General features: G+C 50.9%; 2 protein-coding genes and 3 non-coding genes across 7 annotated transcripts; all 5 read left to right on the forward strand.

The window, feature by feature from the left end:
• Window positions 1–5,064: 5,064 nt before the first annotated feature.
• Window positions 5,065–19,004, forward strand: PABPC4 (poly(A) binding protein cytoplasmic 4). Of its 2 annotated transcripts, XM_057412574.1 has the most exons (16): window positions 5,065–5,165; window positions 5,581–5,836; window positions 11,584–11,777; window positions 12,079–12,194; window positions 12,667–12,806; window positions 13,054–13,148; window positions 13,746–13,883; window positions 14,424–14,519; window positions 15,012–15,284; window positions 15,538–15,625; window positions 15,793–15,912; window positions 16,469–16,596; window positions 17,223–17,316; window positions 17,400–17,530; window positions 17,609–17,708; window positions 18,655–19,004. In XM_057412574.1, exons 2-15 carry the CDS (start codon window positions 5,644–5,646, stop codon window positions 17,693–17,695), a joined length of 1,893 nt encoding a protein of 630 aa, XP_057268557.1. In that variant the 5' UTR covers window positions 5,065–5,165; window positions 5,581–5,643; the 3' UTR covers window positions 17,696–17,708; window positions 18,655–19,004. The 2 variants fall into 2 exon arrangements, with proteins under 2 accessions (XP_057268557.1, XP_057268556.1); XM_057412573.1 differs by lacking the exon at window positions 5,065–5,165 and having other exon boundaries at window positions 5,543–5,836.
• LOC130600904 (small nucleolar RNA SNORA55) lies at window positions 14,154–14,285 on the forward strand. The gene has a single exon (XR_008972547.1). It is a non-coding gene; the product is annotated as a small nucleolar RNA SNORA55 (small nucleolar RNA).
• On the forward strand, window positions 14,788–14,916 carry LOC130600903 (small nucleolar RNA SNORA55). The gene has a single exon (XR_008972546.1). It is a non-coding gene; the product is annotated as a small nucleolar RNA SNORA55 (small nucleolar RNA).
• LOC130600905 (small nucleolar RNA SNORA55) lies at window positions 16,045–16,171 on the forward strand. Its single transcript, XR_008972548.1, has one exon. It is a non-coding gene; the product is annotated as a small nucleolar RNA SNORA55 (small nucleolar RNA).
• Window positions 19,005–19,486: 482 nt separating the features above from the next.
• On the forward strand, window positions 19,487–22,717 carry PPIE (peptidylprolyl isomerase E). Of its 2 annotated transcripts, XM_057412540.1 has the most exons (10): window positions 19,487–19,538; window positions 19,640–19,738; window positions 19,822–19,865; window positions 20,484–20,510; window positions 20,684–20,765; window positions 21,330–21,430; window positions 21,557–21,680; window positions 21,760–21,945; window positions 22,396–22,538; window positions 22,614–22,717. In XM_057412540.1, the coding sequence occupies exons 1-10, from the start codon at window positions 19,508–19,510 to the stop codon at window positions 22,680–22,682; spliced, it is 906 nt and encodes a 301-aa protein (XP_057268523.1). In that variant the 5' UTR covers window positions 19,487–19,507; the 3' UTR covers window positions 22,683–22,717. The 2 variants fall into 2 exon arrangements, with proteins under 2 accessions (XP_057268523.1, XP_057268525.1); XM_057412542.1 differs by lacking the exon at window positions 20,484–20,510 and having other exon boundaries at window positions 22,614–22,707.
• Window positions 22,718–24,066: the final 1,349 nt, after the last annotated feature.

Consider the following 24,066-nt stretch of genomic DNA (forward strand, 5'->3'; position numbering starts at 1 on the left):
ACCCCCCCAGGCTTTCCTCCTGTTTTCTTCAGCACTGTGTTTTGGTCTCACATTGCTCATTCCTCTCCCTGGGCCAGGACCAAAGCCCACTGAGGTTTCACTGCAAACCTTGGCAAGCCCTGGGGCTGCACTTGTCCCGAGTCCCAGGAGATTTTTCTGCCTTGGCCTGCATGCCCCAAGGTAACTGACACAGCAGATGCTGCTCCTCCAGTGGTCCTCCCCTCCTCTCCTCTAAGCAGAAAGGCACAGGGGCCACCCTGCTCCTATGCCACATCCTGAACTCCCGTAGTGTCCAGGACAGTAAGTCTCAGTGCTCCTACTTGTCTGAGCAGCCCCTGCTCCTGCATCTGTGCCTTGACTTGCTGGGATGCACAAGCAGAATAGCCTGGACCCAGTTGCATGCCCGTGCCAAGGAGTCTCACCCCCCTCTACAGCACTGTGACAATAAAAGAAGGAAAAGTATGGAGAGGTCAGTGGAAAGAAAATAAAGAGGGAGTTCTCTCTTGAATGGGAGCGGCTCTCCCCATGCCTCAGGTCAAACACGCAGCAGCTGGTTAGACTGTGGATGAGCTGGTGTTTGCCTTCCTGCAGATTGCATCTGTCATGTGCATGGCAATGTGTCTATCTGCTATTGTTTGGGAAGTGAGTGCCTCCCAGTTGTTTTGATGGAAGTCATCACACAACACACAGAAAAGCCTCGGCTGCTTCTCCCCGCCCTTGTCCTGAAGTGCCAGGAACAGCGTATTCCTTGTTAACGAAGCCAGAGGAGGTCCTCATGGACCCCAGTTGTTCCTGCAGCTGGTCGGCACACTCGAGCTCACAGCAAGTAGCCCAGCCTCACTTTACACTGTGGAGAGCTGTTAGATTCACGAGCTGTGACATCCAGCAAAGGTGTCAAATAAAGTCTTTGAAACCCCTGTCCTGGTTGTGAATGTAGTGTTGATGTGACTCTGTTCTGCTCATCTGGCCTGCTCCTTCTGCAGCAGGTGAGCTTGTGTTCCTTAAAAGCTTCAGAGAAGGTGAGGTGGGGCTTGTCCCTGCTGGTCATTTTATAGCTGCTGCCCTCTGGTCCCCTGACTTTTGACTTTGCAAACCATTCTGTGAGTCAGACTTAGCCGGACAGGCAGCAGCACTTGCACTCAGACTGGCAGCCATCTGTGGGTTGAGAAGGAATGATTTCATTTAGCAGCATCTACAGAAATATCAGTGGCCAAATGGGGTCTGGTGGAGCCCGGCAGCCAGGCGCCTCAGGCTCCTGAGCCTTTGCAAGCAGGAGCAGAATAACCCCGGCTGCATCTTGCTGTTGGGAAATGCTTTGGGCTGAACAAAGAGCCACAGCTGAGAGCTGCTCTGTCTTGAGGAAAAGACCAGCAAATGATCCTTCTCGTGAAAGATGCTGGGAGAATTTTGTGGGGAATGGTGGGAATTCGACTTCCTTTCCCATAACTCCTTCTCACTCCAAAATGCCTTTCAAAACCGCCCATAAATCCCTGCCTTAAGTGCTGTGTTGGGAATTGCTGGAAGGGAGCAACTGCAGCTGTGATGGAGTAATGTAGCATCCGTCTGGAAGGGGAGAGAAACTTCAAGAGCAATAATAGGGCCATTGATGCCGGGTTGTCCTGCTGGTGCCTGGGCTGCCCTGACCCGGCTGGAGGCAGTGGTGGGAGCTCAGTGCTCTGGTGTGGCCTTGGCTGGGGAGAGCAGCGGAATTGCCCTCGCTGTGGGAGGCAGGCACAGACCAGCCCCGCGGGCTGCGCTGCTAAACCAAAACAGAGGCACTGGAACAAAACCACTTCCTGATCTCTGCTGATCAAACGGGAGCCGGAGTGGGTGGGAGGGCATGGGTTCAGGCCCGTGGGGTTTTCTCCCCACAGCACCATGGTGATTAGAGCAGTAGCCCGGGACTGGAGCTTAATTTTTTTTCCCAGGGTCTTCTTCAGCCTAAACGTCTGCTCTAACACATCCTGGCAACTTTTGATCTACCCTGTAGGGGAAATCCCCAAACTCTCCGTGCACTCTCTTCATCCTTGTTCTTCAGGCAAAGGAAAACATAATGAAGAGGCCTATGGGAATGTGTGGGCTGGCCCCGTGGCATGCAGCGCTCTGGAGCACGGCTCCAGCTCCCACAGCGGTGAGGCTGGCATGAAACAGGGTCCTGACGAGCCAGCCTTTGCTGCTGCTCGGAGGGCACCAGGCCACTTCCAGGCTGCAGGAGTTCTGTTGTGCAGGGCGGGTCGGGCTCTCCCGAATTCCCCTGCATGGCAAACGGTGCTTACCTGGTGCTCCTGCCCGCTGCGGGTGCCGGCTCCCTCCTGCCAGCCTTCTTCCACTCGTGGTGCAATCCCGGCCTGCCCTCTGCTGGTGAAATGCCAAGGCTCAGGAGGAGAATTCCCAAAGCAGGGTCAGGGTTTGGTCGAAATCTTGCCACCCGCGTTGAAAACCGGATGCTGTCTCGTGAGGACCGGCAGGGATGAGGCACCGTTCACATACACGGGAGCAGAGCGGCTTGCGAGGGTGATGGCTCTCACACAGCATCATCGATGGGGACACACGGGCAAGATGAAGACATCAAAACCTTCACTCTAGGCACGGCTGAAGGTCTTGAGAGGGCAAACTGGGAGGCTCCTGTTGGTCATCGGGGGCAGCTGCCCTCTTGTGTTGAGGGTACCAAGAGGAGTGGGGTCCCTGGGGCAGTTTTGGGCCCTCGTCAGCAGAGGATACCCCCAGGTCATCACTTTGTGCTAAGAGAGAGGACACAGTTGTCTGCATGGTGTCCCCTGGGAGGGGATGCGAATGTCAATGATGGTTCAAATAAAAGCCATTCTCAGCGTAGCCACAGCAGGGCCTTGCAGCCAAAGCTGTGTTTTGTCTTTAGCTACTCCAAACTCCTGCCACAGCCAAGCCGCTTGTCTCAGCCTGGGGTTTCACAGCTCAGGAGATGCTGGGCTGTGGAGGACCAAGTGTGATCCCAACAGTGTTGCATCCCAGCACCGCTGGGAAGATCAGCTCAGGAGAAGGATGATTTGCATCTGAAGAAAATAACCTGGACCAAAAATAGTGCAGAATAGTACAATTTGCTTTGCTATTGTTGCTTTTTATTTTGTTATTCTCCATTATTCCACTGTAATGAAGGGATAGGTGTCATATCCCTTATGTCATCTCCCACTTTTAAAGCATATTAAAGGCAAGGTCATGTAGAATCAAGAAGTCACAGCAGACCAGCCTCTGCAGACTTTCCTAGTCCCCCTTAAGAGGACATCCATGTGCCCAAAGGTCGTTGATGAATCACCAAATCCCATGCTGCTGCATCCTCACGCTCTGCTGAAGATGCTGGAAACAGATCATTCCGGGTCTCCTCAGAGCTGGATCCCATGAGGATGAAGCTGTGGGACAGTGCAGGGGAGGGGGGAATCCCTCCCTTTTTGCAGTAGATGATGCTGTGATTTATTCAGTGCTCGGAGCTGTTCAACCCTCACCCTGGAAGAGCGAGTTTTCCACAGGGACCCTCGGTCCTGCGCCAGGGCAGCCCCTGATGGGAGTTGGTGCAGGAGCTCACACTGATGCTCTGGAGAGGAGGAGGCTGTGGGAAGAGCTCCAGCCACGGCCGCTCATCTCCCTGCCAGCCACACCTCCAACACCGCAGCTTGAAGCAGAGACAAAAATCATCCCAGAGGAACTGTTTGCTTCCTTGGTGTCTTCCTCTGCTCATCCTGCTCCTTGTCCCCATCAGCCAACACTGTCCTGTCTGGTGGTGGGATTGAGCTGCCCTGTGAGACATCGGCATGCAGGGGATGGGATGGGATGGGATGGGAAACACCCCCAAGCCCACCCTTCACGGTGCTGTGGCTGTGGGTGCGTGTCCCCCCATGCAGGATTTCACCCTCAATCAAGCGCTGAGCAGGGACAAGGCTTTGGTGTTGCTCAAGGGGCCATGGGGTCAGGACATGGCCTGAGCTGTGAGCCTGCACTGCTGCCTCCAAACACCGCCCGGGGGCTGCTTTCTGTGACAGCCACAGAGATCTGAAGGATTATGAAGCCAGGCTGAGGACCTTGGGGCTGTTTGGCTGCATGGGGACCTCAAAGCAGCTTCCAGTGTCTGAGGGGGGCTACAAGGATGCTGGAGAGGGGTTCTGCATCAGAGACTGGAGCAACGGGACAAGGGGTGATGGGTTCAGACTGAAACAGGCCAAGTTCAGGTTGGAGATAAGGAAGTTCTTCCCTGTGAGGGTGCTGAGGCGCTGGCACAGGGTGCCCAGAGAAGCTGTGGCTGCCCCATCCCTGGCAGTGTTCAAGGCCAGGTTGGACACAGGGGCTTGGAGCAAGCTGCTCTAGTGGAAGGGGTCCCTGCCTGTGGCAGGGGTTGGAGCTGGAGGACAATCAGGTCCTTTCCAACCCAAACCATTCTATTAAGCAGCTGTTGTGTTTATTTCTTGGGCTGGTCGCTGGCTGGGGCGAGGCGGACACCCCCGAGAGGGGAAGGTGGCCGTTGTGAGGGGCTGGGGTCTGAAGCAGAGCACCCGGCCTCCAGCAGCATAGCACTGAGGGTTAAGTGTTCACCGTGAGGGGACAGAACTTCCCCAAGGGATTCCTGCACTGGAAATAAACGGAAGCGCAGCCTGTCCTGTGGCACACAAGGAATGCCACAGGAGCGAAGGTGACTGCAGAGCGATGCCGCGGGGCCGCCATGTCCCTCATGAGGGTGGCCCAGCGCCCACCCCAAAATGGCGGCCGGCACCCGCGAGCCCCCTCAGCGCGGGCTGGCCCCGCCCCGCCCCGCCTCAGGCCGGGCGCGCTGCGGTCCTCCCCCCCGCTGGGGTCGCTGCAGCGGGCGGCGGCGGCGCGCAGGCCGCGGGGTCGCTCCCCGCCGGGCCCCGGTGGCGGCTATAAAGGGGCGGCCGCAGGGCGTTCCGCTCTCTCCGCTTGCCGGGCCGCTGCGCGTGAGTCGGTGTCGGGCCCGGCGCCGCCGCGGGGCAGGGCCGGGGGAAGGGGTGGGGGGGGGCACGGGGAGGAGCCGGGGCTCCGGGCGAGAGCGGCTGCGGCTGCTGCGGCCCGCTCCGCTCCCTCCGGCCGCCGCGCTGCGTGCTGCCCCGGCGGAGCCGCTCTGTTCTATATATATATATATATAAATACAACCCCAGCGGAGGAGATTTAACTGTAAATGAAAGGTTAGTATCAATATATAGTGCATAGAGGGGGCGTGTTCCTAATTTTTGCCTTTTTTTTACCTCAGAAAACCAAACGGCCTCCGCTGTGGAGAGCTGGGGTTACATCAGGCTCTTCAAGTGAAACAAGGGGCGTGGGTTTAAGGGAGGTCGAGGCGGGTTTAGCCCAAGGGCTGCCGGTGGGAAGGCGCAGGAGGCTGCGTGTGGGTTTTGGCTTCATACCCGAACCCTGCCCTCCTGGAGGCTTAACTTAGTTCCTCTCTGGTTTCCAGGCCTCTCTGCCCCCCTCAGCCGCTCTGTCCCCTCCTGCCACCCCCCCCTCTCCCGGGCAGTGTCTGCAGGCCCCGGCTTAGCGAGGCTTTAAATCAGGTTTTTGAGTCCGTCCGCCCCCCCCCCCAGTTTAAATATTTACCAAAAGCTCCACTTCAAGAAGCCCCAAGGCTCGAGTGAGTTCCCCGCTGGGCGCACGTGGTGGGGGAAGATGAACGCGGCTGCCAGCAGTTACCCGATGGCGTCGCTGTACGTGGGTGACCTGCACCCCGATGTCACCGAGGCCATGCTCTACGAGAAGTTCAGCCCCGCCGGGCCCGTCCTCTCCATCCGGGTGTGCAGGGACATGATCACCCGGCGGTCCCTCGGCTATGCCTATGTTAACTTCCAGCAGCCGGCGGATGGTAAGTGAGATGTGCAGCCGCATCTGTGGCTTCTTTCCTTTGCTTTTATTCACTTCTTGTTTGCTCATTCACACTTCTGTTGGTGTCTGTCACTATTAAAACGTTACAGGGTAAGTAACTTGCTAGTGACTCAAGCTGGAATTTTTTTTACTGCTTGGTGTCTGTCTGCAAGATGCACATCTTGGTAACACCTCTGATGGGTAGACCCATTTGTCTATTCTAGGTAGAAATTTTCTATTTCTATTCTAGGTAGAAATTTCTACCTATTTTAGATAGAAATCTATTTCTATGTAGACCTATCTATAAGTGCGACTATATTAAACTTTAAAGACTTGGATTTGTTTTTCACATAGGAGAATAATCTCCACTGTGTTCCCATATTTGTTTTCACATAGGTTTGGGCTATTTGTGTGCATCTCTGTGCAGTCAGTCCTAGTGAAAAAAGTTGAGAGTAGTCAGTCTTGGCTGAATGCTTAGTTCAGCCTCTGGCTGCCCACTCAACCCAATTTATTATTTAGGAGATCTGGTGGACTCCAAGTTGGTGTGCGCAGCAAGCAGCTGGATGGGTCTCCCAGTCTGGGAAGTGGTATTCCTGCATTAATGTGAAAGAAGATGCATTGTTCAGTGTGTGGGAAACCAGGCTGTCTCACATGCATGTCTCATATGTTGATTTGCTCTTGCCAGACTTTTTTTCATACCTTAAGTTGGTTCCTGCTCACATAAGTATTGTAGAGCTGAGGCAGCAGGAGCATGTGAAAGATGGGACAGAAGAGGTCACTTTGGAACACATCTTTAAGAAAAATGGGTCAGCATTTTCTGCCCTAGTTTTCAGAGCCTTTGCTTGTTGACTGGTGCAAGTTTATTGCTCTGTGCTGTCACCTAGCAGTATCTGCATGTGATGGAGACATCCAAAGGACAGATGAGAGTGAACTTTTCCTTTGAATTCAGCATCGATTCACGGCAGCACAGATTTCAGCAGCAAGTAAACTTCCTTTTAGGCTGTAGTAGCTTCTCTTGCTTTACATTTTTACCAACAGCGGCGTGGTCTGTCTGTGGCACAGGTTCATTGACTTTGGATCAAAGTATTGTGTAGATATATAGAATAACAGGAATGATACTCAAGTTGTATGCCTGCAGGCTAGCAGAGCCTCTGGGGTTGAGAAATGCTTGGATTTTACTTAGTCTGTTGTGATGATGTGCCATCCTAGGTTCCATCTTCTCTCAGGTCAGAGTACCTTCTGCATGGCCTTGCTTTGGGATGCAGGCGGATCTGATCCAGCACTTCTGATCTTTTTTTCTTGCCAGGCTGATGAAAAGCTGCTTTCCACTCCAGTGCATAATTACTCATTCATGGAACTCTCAGAAGTGCTTTTTTTTTCAGGCTAAGCAATGTATTTGTTATAAAACTCAGAGGGAAAGAACCTTAGAGCCTGATTATGTGATCTGCTGGGCCTGTCTGCTCTGACTCCCTGTTAGAAAACCACCTCAGGAGGTTCATGTGCTGTTCAGGCAATGGTACAGTTATCCTGCCTGTGTTTAGGCTATGATCTCATTTTGCAGGATAAGAGAAATAAAAGCAAGGAGCAGAAATAAAGCCAAAAAAGAGTTCTGAGTTCAGATTAGAGGACTGTTGGGGAAATGGGATGCAAAAGTCTAGATAAAGGTCTCTTAAAGTAGACAAGACCTGTATAACACATATGTTAAAAGGGAAGAGTGGTGTGCATGCCTTAGCAGGAAAGTTCTTCACCTCATACAAATCTGAGGATATGGTGGCTTTCCAATGCATTTCAAGGTAATCTTTTATGGTAATAGGCAGGATTTTAGAGTGAGGTTGCATCATTCAGGCCTCCTGGTGAGGCAGCAGACATTTTAGGAAGTCCCAGTGCTTGAAGTGATACTTCAGCAAAGTGGTGTCCTGTTACTGCTGGGTCTTAGAAGGTCAAGAGATTTCAACCTAATCATATAGTTAATGTGGGCAAGGAGAAATACTCAAGCTCCTCCTGCCCTGATGAAGAGATCTCTTGTGAAATGCTCCTGATTTCTTCTGCTGGCAAACTGCAGTGTGTGTTACTTTGCCTAAGTGAAAACCAGCTGCTGTACTGAATGTGATGCAGGAAAACATACACAGATAGCTTTGGAAAGGTGGTGGGGTACTGTGGGCTCCCTGAAACACACTTGAATATGAAGAGCAGAATTTCTGTTGCCAAATGCAGGAATAGGGATGATTAAAGGTTCCTACAGGAGGGATCTGTGTTTTCTTCCAGGAATACATAATCGGAGTTGCATTTGGGCTTCATTTAACTGAATCTGTGAGGAGGTGTGGGGTGTTGCATAGCACGGGAAGGGATCTGTTTTGATTTATGGGTGATAGGAGATGCTACAAAATCCCACTTAAAGTAGTTGGGAAGCTTTGTGCTCTGAAAAATTGTAGGGAAGTTCTTGTGGACGCATTGTTAGTATGCTTCAAGTGGCAATAGGTGTTAAAGAATTTGCTGTATGATAGCTTGCATTTCCCCAGCCTTTTGTGGAAGGAGGAGTGCTTTTAAATCTGAAGAAAACAAGGGATCACTTTTTAGTGTGGCAAACAGGTCTCTGGCCTTACGTCTAGAGAAAGGCCACCGAGCAAGTCATGGAGCCAGAACTCTTTCCCATGATGTGAGGCCACCAGGAGCTCACACTGTTACATCCTGAACACACTCTGTACTTCCAGAGTTCCTGTCTCTGAATTGCCTCAAAGCTGCTTGTTTCCTTTGTTTTTGTTAGCTGATGGAGAGATGCTTGACCCTGGCAGGGGCTGTGCGTTGTCTCACTGGTGTAGTCTCTGCAAAGAGGTTATTTTTAGTGAAAAGAAGCTCTGCTGTTTTCAACTGAACTTCTTTGGTGTAGTAACCAGTGAACGCTGAACACTGAACCTGTTGTACTGTGATAGGCAGATTAAGCTTCAAAGGTCTGGCTGGTTCAGGCTCAGCTGTAGTTGTTAATGTTTATTGGTTTTGACTGTGAAGAAGGGAAAGAAAAACTCATTTCGTTTGAAAGAAAAGCTGAATTTCCTTTTTCACAGCTTCCTCATGCAGGTTAATTGCATTCCAGGGTTTCATAATAATGGCACTCATGACATGACAACTCAGATAATGAAGCAGAGAAACTTTAATATGGCTCCAGAGATAAGCTGTTCTGGAAGTACAGAGAAAACAATGTTTTCCAAGCCAAGACAGAACCCAGAGCTGGGGTGAGATAAATAGCTCTGAAGCAGCAAGGTGTGCAAGTGTATGGATAAAGTTTTTGTCTCAGAGGGGAAGACAATGTAAGGGGAGAGCTGAGGGCTTCATTGCCAGCAGTGTTTTCTTCTGACTCCAGCAACCAAGAGATTTAAGCCTGTCCCTGTGCAGAGTTTCTCATGGGTGAATCTTGGGCTGTGCCTGTGGTTATCTGTGTTCATGTTGCTCAACCACAGCTGCTAATTCCAGCATTGTGTTAGCTCTGCAGCAGGGAGCCTCTAAGGCAGATTAATGACTTTGAGGCCTCAGGCAAACTGCAAGGAGTGTTCATGTGCTTTCCCTAGCTAGAAGGCTGTGGAAGAGGAATGAAAAGGAAGCCTGAAAGAGGTTAAGAGAATGTATAATGTTCTGTATGAGTTGCAGTTGAGTCCGTTGGAAGGATGACAGGAACCAGTGGGAGAGAAAGATACAGGAACTGAAATGGCTGAAACTTCGTGGCTTAAATAGAAAAAAAATGAGAAGGTGTTTGCTCAGATTAAGGAAATGAATCAGATGAGCTTGGTGTGAGTCAGCCACATAATTCATGCTGATCCTTTACAGGTTTTCTTAGGTCCTGGTGTAATGTGATTGCATTTCCACCTGTGGGTATGACAGACCTTCCTCAGATCATCCAGAGCTTTCTTGCACCCATGCTCACAAGAAGTGTCTGAGTGAATTTTAGGTGGACTATAATAATAGAGTGCGATACTAGCAAGCTATTGAAAGAGCAGGGCAATAGTATGTGCTTAAGTATGTGATGAGAAACCTCTAAAGAACTGGGAGTAGTTTACAACTAGGCTGTATCTTGGTGGTTGCTGCAGTGTTTCACAGGTCCTTCTGGTTCTGTGTCACTGCTACATCTGCTTGTCACCTTTCAGCAGGAACCCTGTTTCTGCTGCAAATGGTATATGCAAGTAGTTTGTGTCCTTGCCAACACATGCTTCTGCAGGACTGCTCCCTGCTATAAATAACCACTGCCAAATTTGACAAGCTGGACTGAGCTGCCTGCTGAAGTGCCTCTTAGGAGTGGGCTGCAGGAAGGACCTCACTTGCACTTGCACTGACTCAGAGTAGTAGCTGAGGAATCATTTTAGCATTGCGGTTAGTTGCATTTAACACCTTGCACTGAACAGAGCTGCTAGAGTCCTTGCTAGTATAACTTCCCTCCTTCTTTTATTTTTCCTGACTGCCTCAGGGATGAAGTCCAGCAGAGCTTGCCTCCCAGCTGGGCGTATGTGTGAAGGTGTACGTGGGGAAAATAGCAATAGCACCACTTCAGTTTAAAAAGCAGCAAGAAGAACATTTCAAAGCACTTGAATCATTCTGGGAAACTTCCGTGCATTAGCAGAAAGTTGATTTTGGGATAGGGAGTGCAGGAGGCTTTTGTAGGCCATGTCCCATTGGGGTTCCTAGAGCTAGTTTTGTGAAATGCTGAGTAGTGCAGCTCTGGCTGCACCAACAGAGTCACGTGAAAGAAAGTGTTTGAACTGCCATTTTCCTTGAATTTCCTGCTCCTGAAAGCTAATCAGCAATTCTCTCTGGGTGAAGGTGACTTGGAAGAACTGAGCCAAACAAATCTGGAAAACTCAGGTTCTGCCTTGTTAATATTCCTTGATTTTAATGCATGTATATCCCTCTCTTTTCCCGCTTCATGCTGGGGATTAACAGTCTTGTTTTCTCTGCTCGCTCCATGCTGGGAGTGTTTTCTGGCACAGAAGAGTCCCAAGCATCTCAATTTTATGAACAGGATCCTGATGTGTGTACGTAATGATCCTTTTAATATAGCAGTAGGCAGCAGAAATAGAATCGTGGAGGGGGTTTCAGTGTAGGTTAGAATGACGGTGCTGGGGTTGTTGAGTTTAGATCATTACTTCCCTGTTCATCAGATCAGGTTATAGGTTCCCCCCCACCCCCGAGTTTTGTCCACTTTTGCTGTCATCTTCAGATTGAGCAATTTAGGAATCTTTTTTTGGCCACATAAGTCAGAAGCTGCCTCATGCCTTCTTCAGCCAGCCACGTGTTCATGCATGCTCACCCTGACGCGATGGGGAGATGATCCTTTTCTCCTCATAGAGATGAGTGCGGGTGGATGTGAGCTTTGTGAGAAGCAACCAAGCCAAACAGTCGCTTTTGTTGCTTCCCTTTTTCCCCAGGGTTTCCTGTATTTACTTTCCTTCTTTGGGTGGAGCAATTTACCTTTATAATAGTTAAGACTAACTGATAAATCCCAAGCATTTTGACATTCATTTTGCTGTGGTTGTTAAAACATTAATACAGATTTAAAAGTCTATTAAGCCTATTCCACACTTAAAGATGTCTAACGACTGTGCTGCAAAGACCTCCCTTGAAACACTGAGTTAAAAAGTCATTGGAATTGGTCACCAAATGCCTCCATGAGCTGAATAGAATTCAGAGGGAATGATCACCCCCGTGATGGAAGCCTTTATTCTTTAACAAACCACAGAAATCTGTTCTTGACTTCTCTTGCAGCTGAGCGTGCTCTAGATACCATGAATTTTGATGTGATCAAAGGAAAACCCATTCGCATCATGTGGTCTCAGAGGGACCCCTCCTTGAGGAAGTCAGGGGTTGGGAATGTCTTCATTAAGAACCTGGACAAATCCATTGATAACAAGGCACTTTATGACACATTCTCAGCGTTTGGGAATATTTTGTCCTGCAAGGTGAGATGTGGTTGCTTTGTCCCATTCTGTTCTAGCGGTGACGTGATCAGACACGTCCAGTGTAGGAAGCAAAAGGGACACCTTTCACCAAGTGAGGAGTGGAGTCTGTAAAGACAGAGATGACCAAAAGCTCAGGGTTTGCTGAAGTTACCTCAGATTGGGTCATGAAGTGCACAAGTGTGAAACACAGATAATGTCTTCCTAGAGCTGCTCCTTGGCAGTAACCGATTTCTATGTGCTGTGTCTGAGTGTGACAGAGGCAGAAAACATAGAACTGACATTCTGTTCTCCTTCCACGTAGGTGGTGTGTGATGAGAATGGCTCTAAGGGCTACGCGTTTGTGCACTTTGAGACACAGGATGCTGCAGACAGAGCCATCGAGAAGATGAACGGCATGCTGCTGAACGACCGCAAAGTGTGAGTGTCACAGCCAGCAGCACCAGCGAGCGCATGACCCGGGATGCATCTCGGTATTAACAGGGACACACAAGGCACTGGTTCTCCTGGCCCCAAGCCTTGGCCTGCTACCTCTCCACTACAGGGCTGGTGAGTGACCCTGCCCAAGCCATGGCCTGCTACCCCTCCATCATGGGCCTGGTGGGTTTCCCTGACCAAGCCTTGATTTGCTGCCTCTTCACTAGTGGGCTGGGGTGGGTTTCTGTGGCCAGTACTCTCCACGGCAGAGCTGGGTAGGCGTTCCTGGCCAACTGTAGGACAGGTGATTTTTCCAGTTGGTCTGTGGCCTGTTTGTCCTTCTCTTCTGCTGTCACTCTTGTCCCTATGCCCAGCTTCTACTACACACTCATTTTTTGTCTCGCTGCAAGTCACACATTGCTTTTTGCAGTCTTGAGAACAAGTTGCTTACTGGGCTTTTCCTTCTTTCTTACAGATTTGTTGGGAGATTCAAGTCTCGTAAAGAACGGGAGGCTGAGTTGGGAGCCAAAGCAAAGGAATTCACCAATGTTTATATCAAAAACTTTGGGGATGACATGGATGATGAAAGACTAAAGGAGCTCTTCAGCAAATACGGTAAATTCAGAAACACCTCTAATGCGGCTGTGAATTTCATGACCCCTGGCAGTTTAACAGGACCAGTGTCTAGTTCTGCCTGGGTCGCTTGGAAGCTGAGGAACATAAAGAGTTGATGTGTGGGTACTAGTTGTGCCAAGTGTTAGACAGGAGGCAGTGGCTGATGAGGAGATGAGAGACGGGGGGCTGAGAGTTTAGTCTTGAAATAGTTCTGTGATATTTTACTAACCATGTCCCTTGGTAACAGGTAAAACTCTGAGTGTTAAAGTGATGACAGACCCCACTGGAAAATCCAAAGGCTTTGGCTTTGTAAGCTTTGAAAAGCATGAAGATGCTAACAAGGTATGACTGGTTTTTATGCTGCTTGGGTATCTTCAGAGAAGAAAAACTTGGTTTATAAGGGGAGAATGTGAAAATGAGAGAAAACTCTGCCTCAGGCATAACCTCTTCCAGGTTTGGGAACTTAGAAGCCTTTTGCACCTTACTAGCTTGACATTAAATGGTAACTTGGCGTTTTTCCAGCTTCCTAGATCCACACAGAATATAGCGCTATAATCAAGAACATTAAGTGCTGAAGAAATATTACAGTGCAGGGTTTGAAGGGGGAAGCATCTAGAGTGAGAACATTGCTTAGAAGTGGTCTTCTCAGAGCAGCAGGCTTACTAAAATTTGGCCTTAATTTCAAGAAGAGATGGGGATAAATTCCCAAGTTGCATTAGTCCTGCAGGTAGAGTGGTGGTGTCAGTGTGGGCTCTCCTGATCCCTTCAGCTTGTCTGTAATTAGCCTGTTATTACACAGTGCAAAGATAAAGGGTCAGCCTTGGTTTATTGCCCAAAGGGCAGTGATACAGTGTGAGCTTTGGACAGCCCTGTTTTCAACAGGAATAGTTGCTGTCTCGCTTTAGCACTTGACAGTTTCCTCTTGACCCCTCTGTCCAGGCAGTAGAAGAAATGAATGGGAAGGACATCAATGGGAAGATGGTGTTTGTAGGCCGAGCACAAAAGAAGGTTGAGCGCCAGGCAGAGCTGAAACGGAGGTTTGAACAGCTAAAACAAGAGAGACTCAGCCGGTACCAGGTGAATTGTCTGTTCCTCTCCTGAATTAAGGCACCATTTTCAGTCTGTTGGCAAAGTAGACGTTGTCCTGTGACAGATCCTGGGAGTTAAAATGTAAAGGTATCTGGGGACAAAGGGGAATCAGGGCCTAGTCTAGGCAATGCAAGTGTGTAGGAGGACATGAGAAAGCAGCCAGTCTCCTTTGCTTTCAGTGGGGTTACATAGAAGGATGAGAGACAGCAAAACCCTCTACTGTTGTCACTATGGCAAAACTGGGTCATGTCAGAGATTGCATCAGATCTTTCCCAGGTCATGAGATACAGTGCTGAACTGGGGATACATGATGCAACAGAAAAGCAGAGGAAATCCAGACAAGCTCCCTTTCACCACAGTGGGACTTGTCTCTACGCCTTTGCAACATCTATTTCAGCTTTGGGTGGTATGAAGGGAACACGATGCTAAAAAGAGTGTTTCAGATAAATTACAGCTCTGGCAGATGGATGCTAACAGTCAATGTTTTTCTTTGATGTTATGAATGCCTCATTGTTCTCTCCCTTCTAGGGTGTTAATCTATATATTAAAAACCTAGATGACACCATAGATGATGAAAAACTGAGGAAGGAATTCTCACCTTTTGGCTCAATAACAAGTGCCAAGGTATTGTGGGCTTGGGGGCTATTTGGATTTTAAAGCCTGAAGAAGGAACTGTATCTGACCTGGAATTGAAGGGCAGTTCTTCTGTTCCCTGATCATTGTGATCCTGAGAACATGTGGGCTAATAAACACACAAATTTCTTTGGGTCTTGGTGGGATCTTACTGAAAAATTGCTTCATTCCCTCATCAAAAGAGGAGGCAGGAAGTGGGAAAAGTGCTCGTTGAAGGTGACTCCCAGTAAGCATGACATGGCATTTTCCTTTAGAGCTTGCACCAAATCTTTCCCATTCCTTACTGCTCAGTGTGGGCCTGGGGACACATGGTGCATACAGAAAGGCAAAGTAAATCCAGGCAGGTGACTTCTCAGTGGGTACCTGCCTCTACACCTCTGCAACAGTTACATCCAACCTGCCCGAAATGTGATGTGTTAAAACGTGGGTTCTTAGCTTAAGTTCTTGTTCTGGTGCTCCACTAGCAATTGATCTTTACTGCAGGTGATGCTGGAAGATGGACGGAGCAAAGGGTTTGGCTTTGTCTGCTTTTCCTCTCCAGAGGAAGCCACAAAAGCTGTGACAGAGATGAACGGGCGAATTGTGGGCTCAAAGCCGTTGTATGTGGCACTTGCCCAAAGGAAAGAGGAGCGAAAGGCCCATCTGACCAACCAGTACATGCAGCGCATCGCTGGGATGAGAGCCCTGCCTGCCAACACAATCATTAACCAGTTCCAGCCTGCTGCTGGGGGCTATTTCATGCCTGCTGTGCCCCAGGTAAGCTGAGCTAGTGTGGATTTTGAACGCCTTGGAGCTGTGGTGGTTCAGCTGCAGTAATGTCACTGAGCCTTTCTGCGCCTATAAACAAGTAACTCCTAATGAGGGGTGCAGGCAGTGGAGTTAATTCTGTGACTTCACTGCCTAAGGTGACTTGAGTGTTGAGTCCTGGCAACAGCTGCCAAAACATGTTGTGAGCAGTGTTTGCTACTCACTTAGGTGTTGTCTCTGAGCTTGTCTAATCTATCTTCAGGCTCAGAGCAGACCCACTTATTATGCACCCAATCAAATGGCACAGATGAGACCCAACCCACGCTGGCAGCAAGGAGGAAGACCTCAAGGTGAGAGAAACATTTTTGGCTGTATGACCTTTTTGGCTGTACTTTCCAACAAGACCAACGCGCATGCTCTCCTTGGTGTACACAACCCCAACCTGCTTCCTGTAGCTGACTGTCCTGACTTGCCAGTCGGTTCTGTTTTGAGGATTTCCCCTCATTTCTTCCATTAGGCTTCCAGGGAATGCCAAATGCCATGCGCCAGTCTGGACCACGGCCAGCACTGCGCCACCTGGCCCCTGCTGGCAATGCCCCGGCCTCTCGTGGCCTCCCTGCCGCTGCCCAGCGAGTTGGTAAGGTGTCTGCTTCCAGGCTCTCCCCTTGTCTGTGAGGGGCGAGGATGCTCTCGAGATCTGACTTCTGCTTCCAAAGATGGTTGTCAGATACAGATAACCAAAGACCATTAGACTCAATGGGCAGAGACAGCACCTGAGTCTTCCCTATTGCTCGCTGTGCATTGCAGGTCTGGGGGCAGTTGGTGCACAGCAATGGAAATCCAGATGGGTTGTTCTCCACTGGTTTGGATCTCTTTCCTACATCTCTGCAACATTTACCACTCAAAGAGGAAAAAAAGAAGGCTCTAAGTTATGGATATCATTTTCAGAGTAGAACATCTAAAAATTCTATACCCGTGAATAGTTTAGAAAGTACCTGAAGTGCCACATGTGGAATCCCTGGGTTACTCTCAGGGAGAATAGCTCGTTCCCCTGAAGTAGCCAGTTGCATTTTGCAGACTGGTTCCTAAAGAAGTTCTCCTGAGCGTAGTTTGGCTTCAGCAGTTAACAGCAGGCATCCTAACTTGCACATTGCTGCAGGTGTCTGTAGATCTGGTCTCTTCCTCTCTTGCAGGAGTGGGCGCTGCAGCACAGAGCTTGGCCCCTCGCCCGCCCGTGGCTGCCCCGGCTCCCAGAGCAGTTCCTCCCTACAAATACGCCTCCAGTGTCCGCAGCCCGCACCCGGCTGTGCAGCCCCTGCAGGTACCATGAGGGGCTGGCCTGGGGACTCTCTCCACTCGCTGCAGTCCAGCAGGGTTTATGTGCATCTCAAGTGTTTCTGCAGAAACCTGAAGCTACTTTTATAACCCAGACAAGCATCGTGATTTGGAATTCAAAAACCTGGTGGTTGTACCTTTGCCAGAGGCAGTTGTTTCACCTGCCTTGTACTTGCAAACCGTTTTCCACCCAGATTTGCTGTAAGGGTGTTTTTCTTGGTTCTTTGCTTTCCCATTTTGCAGCCATTTGTTCTCCAACCTCTTTGTCCCATTCTCTCTCGGGGGTCATTGGTCAGTTTGCTTTTCCCACAAACCTGTGTAGTAAAAAAAAGCAGGTGTGGATGTTGCTCTTTCTCAGTTGCAATGTTTTTTTGATCCAGTTTCTGCAAGATACTTACAGTGCCCATGTGTGACACTGAGTTCACGACTTGGAAGGGAGCATGTTTGTGAACCAAGGGCACCTTGCCTGTCCTTTCCTGAAACATCAGTCTGCTATAGGCTTGACAAAGGTTGTGTTTTTGAAGGAGGGAATGGATGTTGTCTGATTGTCTCTAAATATGAAGCAATCAGCCTAGTACCTGATTCAGAACCCTCATGTCTGCCCTTCCATAGGCACCTCAGCCTGCAGTCCATGTGCAAGGACAGGAGCCACTGACCGCCTCCATGCTGGCTGCTGCCCCCCCCCAGGAGCAGAAACAGATGCTGGGTAAGGGAAACTCCATCAGGTTTCAAAGATGACTTTGTAATTGAAACTTAGCTGTCTGAGCTCCCTTCTTTTGTAACCCCCAGGAGAACGTTTGTTCCCTCTGATCCAAGCTATGCACCCCAGCCTGGCAGGGAAGATCACAGGAATGCTACTAGAGATTGACAACTCAGAGCTGCTGCACATGCTAGAGTCTCCGGAGTCCCTCCGGTCCAAGGTAGATGGCTTGTTCTGTTAGGTGGGGTGGGGAGCTCTGCTCAGGAGAGCTGCTCTCATGCCTGAATTGTCTCCTGAGGTGGAGGAGGCCGTTGCAGTGCTGCAGGCTCACCAAGCCAAGAAGGAAGCTGCCCAGAAGGTGGGCGTGGTTGCTGCTACCTCTTAAACCGGGAAGACTGGTGAGTGTCTCTGTCCTCAAACTCACTTAAAAGCTTCCACATCGGAGGGAATAAAGTGTGATGGTTTGTGAATGCAGCCAGGCTGGAGACCCATGGGCAGCACTTGTCTGAGTTTACTCCATTCTTTAATAAAATCCAGCTCAACCCAACTCCCTGATGTGTTTTTTCCCCCAATATAATCCTTATTTTGTGGAAGCTTTAGAAATACTCCTCAGAAATCTTACTTTCATTAAGCATCAGAAAGATGGTAAGTCCCTGACATGTTCCTAGCAGTTGACACGTCAAGGAAGGATTAACATATTGAGTCTTGTGAAGCTGCTAATCTGGGAAATAAAAAGAGACACAAGATGCTTCAGTGACTCTGAGGTCAACACAGTGTGTTCATGCCTGTTCCTTAGCCTGACAATCATCTGCCTACAGTGTGTATTAAGGTGGTGGTGTTGGAAATGTCCTTTCACTGCATGGGTCTGTGCAGGCAAATGCCATCTCCTGTGTTTGGAGCTGGCTCCTGTTTAACCCTAATAAGGTTTTTGATTATTTGAATGCCTCTTCTTGCTTTAATGATCCATTTTTCTGTGGGTTGTCTAGAATTGACAGCTTCAGTTCTTTTTGTGATGCTGCTGTGGTCAGATGTCCCAGCTCACAGGGGTGCAGAATGGTACTTCCCTCCCTTCCTCAGTGGCTCCAGTTGCTAGCTCCTCTGTTAAGGAATTAAGAGTTTCTTGTCAGATGATCAGAAATGGGTATTTTCCACAGCTGTTAACAGCCTTTCCACACCTTGCAAATGATATTGGAGTCACTTAAAGTATACTTTAACACATGTATTAAATATTAATATAATAAGCTCATGTTGGAGCTGTATGATACATGGCTTGTGCTGTGGGGAGCTTGGCTCTCTGGATTGAGGTGTGCTGGCTGTGGGTAACCTCTGCCCCTTTTCTTCTAGGATGCAAAGAAGCCAAATAGCCCCTTTGTAGCCATCAGCTGAAGATGTTTGGAGGCTCCTCCCTGTCCTGCAGATCTCAATGCCATGCATCCTATCACATAGTTTATTGCATTTTGTAAATTAATCTTTAAGGTCTTATTTAAAAAGCCAGGTCTGAAGCTGTAGATCTCCCAAACCAGAACTGGGCTCGCAAGCTTCTCCGTTGTGGCCAGAACAGAGCTACCCTTTGTGTCTTCTGAGGAGGATGCCTGGGATTTTAGGTTGGAAGTATTTTGTGGTTTTGGTTTTAAACTCAGCAGTCCAGTTTGGAAAGTCTGGAAAGCATTTATCAATAAAGGAATAAAATTCCACTCTGTTATCTTCACTTGCTAAGTGGTGTGATAGAGCTCAGTGCAGTCAACTTTGAGTGTATGGTTGCTACGTGAAGAGTGTGATTGGAGTTGTTACTGCTGACTGTGGAGAAAGGCTGCTTGAGGCTGGGGGGCAGCTGTTTGTCAAGGGCAGGGAGCGTGTGGGGGCTTCCTCTGCATCCCCCCACCGCTGCAGAGCAGCTCTGCTGCCCTTTGGTGTTCCGTGGTTTGGCTGCTCTTGGAGAATCTGTTGACGTGAAAGGGATCCAGTCGGGTGCGTCTCGTTCTTCCTGGGTACTGCTTCCTCCACCTTCACCCACTAACGCCGCCGCATGCCAGCAGTGGGGTCAGTCCGTGCTTTGAGCCCCTTTGGGTGCTCCGTTCCAATGGAGAGCGCTGCCCTTGCCCCGGCAGCCATACCCCGCTCCCGCCGGTGCCCCGGAGCCGTGGGGCGGGAGTCACGTGATTCCGGGTCGCGACTGTCACGTGGTTCCGGCGCGAAGATGGCGGCCACCAAGAGGGTGCTGTACGTAGGTGAGTGCCGGGGCTGCTGTACGTGGCCGTGCCCGTGCTCGGTGTCCGCGGTCGCTGCCCGGGACCCGTGTCCGGTGTCCGTGACCGGTGTCCGCCCGCAGGCGGGCTGGCGGAGGAGGTGGACGAGAAGGTGCTGCACGCCGCGTTCATCCCCTTCGGCGACATCACCGACATCCAGATCCCGCTGGACTACGAGACGGGTGCGTGCCCCGGACGGCGCCGCTGGGCGCCCGCGGGAGCGGGTGTCGGTGCTGCCCGTGACCGCTCGCTTCTTCCTCTGCAGAAAAGCACCGCGGGTTCGCCTTTATCGAGTTCGAGCTGGCAGAGGTGAGGCAGGGGCGAGGGCGCTTCCTAAGCGGGGGCTTCGGGGGGGGAGCTTCCTCCTGGTGGATGCGGTTGGGGGCAGCAAGCGGGGGTTACCTCTGGTGCTGCTCTGCTTTTCCAAGTTCCCACTTTCTTATGGGCTGGAGCACGGGCACTGCTCTCTCGGGCGGGTTTCTTGGCTTTGTGTATTTCATAGTATCCCAGCCTGGTTCGGGTTGGAAGGGACCTCAGAGCTCATCCAGCTCCAACCCCTGCCACAGGCAGGGACCCCTTCCACTGGAGCAGCTTGCTCCAAGCTCCTGTGTCCAACCTGGCCTTGAACACTGCCAGGATCTTACAGCCTGTCCTGGGCTTCACACGCAGGATCTCTCTTCCTCTCTCAAACGCTGGCGTCAGCAGTAAAGCATCTTAAATAAAATGGGTTTATGGGATCAAATGTGGGAAAAGGAGTCCCATGTACTGGATTGGGTACAGCTCCTGCGAGATCCATTGGTTCATATATAGATGAGGTTTAGGAGCACAGTCCCTGGGCAGTCTCTTTTGCATGTATGTGCTGAGCTTTGCTTTGAAAGGGAGAGAAGAGGTGATACAATAATGATCTTCTTTCACCTCTTTTGGCAGGATGCAGCAGCAGCGATTGACAACATGGTAGGGACCCTGTTCACCCATGGGGACAAGTGGTTTTGCTGCCTTCCCAGCAGTGAGGCCCTGAATGGTGTGAGCTACTCCAAGAGCTCTGTGATTCTCCTCTATGGGGAGCTGGGGGGCACAGTGATTTTTATACCCTTTGGTGGGCTTTGTTGTGCTTTTCTCCTCGGCAGAACGAGTCCGAGCTCTTTGGCAGGACAATTCGGGTGAACTTGGCCAGACCCATGCGAATTAAAGAGGGATCATCCAGACCTGGTGAGTTGGTGTCTGGGAGGGGAGAGCATCCCCATGGGTGTTGAGAGCTTTGTGCATCAGCCATCAGGCCCTAGGGCAGAGAGCTTTGCTCTGCTTCCCATCTGGGGAGCTCATGGGTCTGAGCAGCATCCAAGTAACTTAATAACCACATAATCCAAAATACTCCCTCGTTCCTTGGGTGGAAACCCTCTTGGCTGCACTTCTGATTATCTTCATGCCTGCTGGCAGAGGGCACAGCATGCACACCATGCCAGGAAAATGGCACACACAGCTGGCCACATCTGTGTAAGCAGAGGGGGCCAAGGCATGCCAAGCACTTGTGCAGTGTGATGGGCAGTGGCAACGAGCAGGCCACAAGCTTGCCCTGCGTGGAGGCACCTCTGGGAGGAAGAAGAGGTGACTTTGTCTCTTCTTTGCCCGCATGCTGTGTCTCCTGGGGTAGGCTGCGCCCTGACCTGTGCAGGCATGTGTATGCTCATGTGTGTGCTCATGTGTGTGCGCATGTGTGTGCTTCCGTGTGGCCCTTTGGTTCCTGTGCTCTGAGCCTTCCTTTTGCCATCGCAGTCTGGTCGGATGATGACTGGCTGAAGAAGTTTTCGGGGAAGACTTTGGAAGAGAACACAGAGGAGGGAGGAGCAGAGGCCTCCAAAAAAGAGGTGCAGGAGGTAAGAAAACCGTACGGAGCTGTCTGCGTCCCTGCGGCCCCGAAGGCTGAGAGCGTGGGGCCTAACTGCCGCTGGAGGCAAAGCAAGGAATGTCATCCCAGCTCCTTGTTTCCTTTTCCTGCTCAGGGTGAGCCTCCTGCCAAGAAATCCCGGGCGAACCCTCGGGTTTTCATGGAGATCAAGATCGGAAACAAACCTGCGGGGCGGCTGCAGATCCTCCTGCGCTCGGATGTGGTGCCCATGACTGTGGGTGAGCAGTGGCTCAGCCTCCCCGGCGTGGAGCCTTCCAGCAGGCACAGCTCTCACCTCTCTCCCCTTGGCCCGGACAGAGAATTTCCGCTGCCTCTGCACCCATGAGAAAGGCTTTGGCTTCAAAGGGAGCAGCTTCCACCGCATCATCCCCCAATTCATGTGCCAGGCTGGCGACTTCACCAACCACAACGGCACCGGGGGCAAATCCATCTACGGGAAGAAGTTTGATGATGAAAACTTCATTCTGAAACACACGGGGCCAGGTAGAGCCATCTCCTGGGCAGGGGCTGAGGAACAAAGGGGCTCAATGTCATCTAGGGGCCACCCTTGGGCTGGTTCGTTGATGGTCGCAGCTCTGAATTACAGCCTCTGTTGGCAAACCACTTGTGGTCGCACACTGTGAACTTCCAGTGCTGCATAATGGACAAAGAGTTTCAAAGCTGCTTCCCTTTGAGTTTGAAGGAGTCACGGTGCGATTATGAAGCGCAGTAAAAAGCAAGCAGGTTTATCTCCATGCAAGCAGCTTTTCTGTTACCGCAGCTATAAATGGATGAGCAATCTCTACCCCTTTCCATCTTTCGTGCCTGCAGGTGTTTGTGTTGTTTCCAGTAGTTTGTGGAGTTTAATATCCAGAGGCTCTCTTAAAACTGGCAGTGTTTTGCAGGGTGTGGGTCAAAGCATCAGCATCCCACCACTGCCCTTTATGATCACAGGGCTGTTATCGATGGCAAACTCGGGCCCAAACACCAACAGCTCCCAGTTCTTCATCACGTGCGAGAAAACAGACTGGCTGGACGGGAAGCACGTGGTGTTCGGGGAGGTGACGGAGGGCATGGACGTGGTGCGGCAGATCGAGGTAGGTGCGAGCAGAGCCAGCCTCCTGCCACCCTTGGGCTTCGTGCCTCTGACTCCTGCTGCTCTGTTCCCCAAGGCTCAGGGCACTAAGGACGGGAAGCCGAAGCAGAAGGTGATCATCTCGGACTGCGGAGAGTGCCCCTGAGCATGGGCTGAGCCGGGCTGGGATGGGGTGGCCCCGTGATGCCCCAGCAGTGCCCAGCTCCCGGGGCGATCCTTGCTACGCTGTTGGTGTGAACGTGCCCATGGGCCGTGCTGCGGGGGGTGATCCCTGCAGGGATAAACCGCTTCCAGGCCGGGCAGGGCTGCTCCTGCTGCTGTGTTCAGAAGGACTTGGTTTGGTCAAAATAAAACCTACTTTTACACATAACCGAGGGCCTGCCCCCGGCTGTTGAATTCTCATTGGGTGAGGGTGGTCTTTGCTTTAGTGCTTTCCTCGTCTTCTCAACTCTGGTGCCTAAATCCTGGCTCCATGGGAGCTACGTGCGCTGGGGCAAGGAGAGCCGAGGGAATCTCTGAGCCTCTTCCACAGCAGGATCATGTGGACGTGTTCTGGCGTGTCTCTGGCCCTGTAGTCTCCTTTCCCATCAGCAGAGGGAGGCAGGTCCATGGCTGGCGGATGTCCTGCTGGGAAGCCAGCCTGGTCCAGCTCCATCCCCGTCTGAGAGGGGGCGTTTACTGGGATGTGGGTGGGAGAACAAGGTTGGGACAAGAAGCCCCAGGAAATGAAGAAGGCCTTTGGTTGGTTGTCAGAAGAACAGGACTAAGTGATGAGGCTGGGGGAAGTGGTTAAATTTTCCAAGTGGGAATAGCCACGTACTTTTATAGTTCCCATCAGTGGGAAAGTGATTGATTGGGGGTTTCCCATGAAATGATGGCACTGGGTACTTCTGGGAATGCGTGTTCCTGGGGAGGAAGGGATGTGTGGGGTTGGAAGCAGGGATGGGGGATGCCAGACCAGAGGGGAGGATGAGGGGTGCGTGGCTGGGGTTTAGGGAGATGTTTTCTGGGCTATTGGGAATTGCCAGGTTTGCCAGCCCGGCTGCTCCCAGGGCAGGTTTGTTTTCCATGATAACCACAGGCTGCTTCTATTCACTTCCTGCTTTTCCACACTGGTCGGGGGTTGTGCATTGCCCTACAACTGGGACAAGGTGAGATCCGGGCACCCGGATGGGATCCCTGACAAAGAGCCAAACCCACCCCGCATTTCCTTCCCTTGCTCCCTCCTTGTCTCCAAAAAGCTGAGATTTAAAGGCCAAATCCTTGCAGTCACCTTCAACAACCCCTGGACCAGGGGGAGCCCTTGCTCCATGTTGGGAATCACTGGAAGCCCTGGCTTTTCTCTTGCTGCACAGAGCCAGGATCACGTCCTGAGCTGGATTTCAGGTGGAACGCAGTCAGCAGATCAATTCTTCCCGAAGAAGTGGGACCTTTCCTCGGGAAGCAGGGCACCGGCACGGGGCAGACCTGATGCTGGTGGGTTTGTGGGGATCTTTGCCTGTGGCTAGGCCAGGATGTTTGTTCAGTGA

Source organism: Pezoporus wallicus, unplaced genomic scaffold (genome assembly GCF_028554395.1).
Source record: "Pezoporus wallicus isolate ANWC-B61680 ecotype Strahan unplaced genomic scaffold, APGP_CSIRO_Pwel_v1 contig_12604, whole genome shotgun sequence".
Lineage (NCBI taxonomy): Eukaryota > Metazoa > Chordata > Aves > Psittaciformes > Psittacidae > Pezoporus > Pezoporus wallicus.

What these genes read in the sequence shown, in the direction of transcription:
- PPIE (XM_057412540.1), top strand. Translation starts at nt 19,508, where the DNA reads ATGGCGGCCACCAAGAGGGTGCTGTACGTAG. An exon ending in CAAGAGGGTGCTGTACGTAG is followed by an intron (nt 19,539 to 19,639) that starts GTGAGTGCCGGG and finishes GTCCGCCCGCAG; the next exon opens with GCGGGCTGGCGGAGGAGGTG. An exon ending in ACGTGGTGCGGCAGATCGAG is followed by an intron (nt 22,539 to 22,613) that starts GTAGGTGCGAGC and finishes CTGTTCCCCAAG; the next exon opens with GCTCAGGGCACTAAGGACGG.
- PABPC4 (XM_057412574.1), top strand. Translation starts at nt 5,644, where the DNA reads ATGAACGCGGCTGCCAGCAGTTACCCGATGGCGTCGCTGTACGTGGGT. An exon ending in GCTCAATAACAAGTGCCAAG is followed by an intron (nt 14,520 to 15,011) that starts GTATTGTGGGCT and finishes TCTTTACTGCAG; the next exon opens with GTGATGCTGGAAGATGGACG. An exon ending in CGGAGTCCCTCCGGTCCAAG is followed by an intron (nt 17,531 to 17,608) that starts GTAGATGGCTTG and finishes TTGTCTCCTGAG; the next exon opens with GTGGAGGAGGCCGTTGCAGT.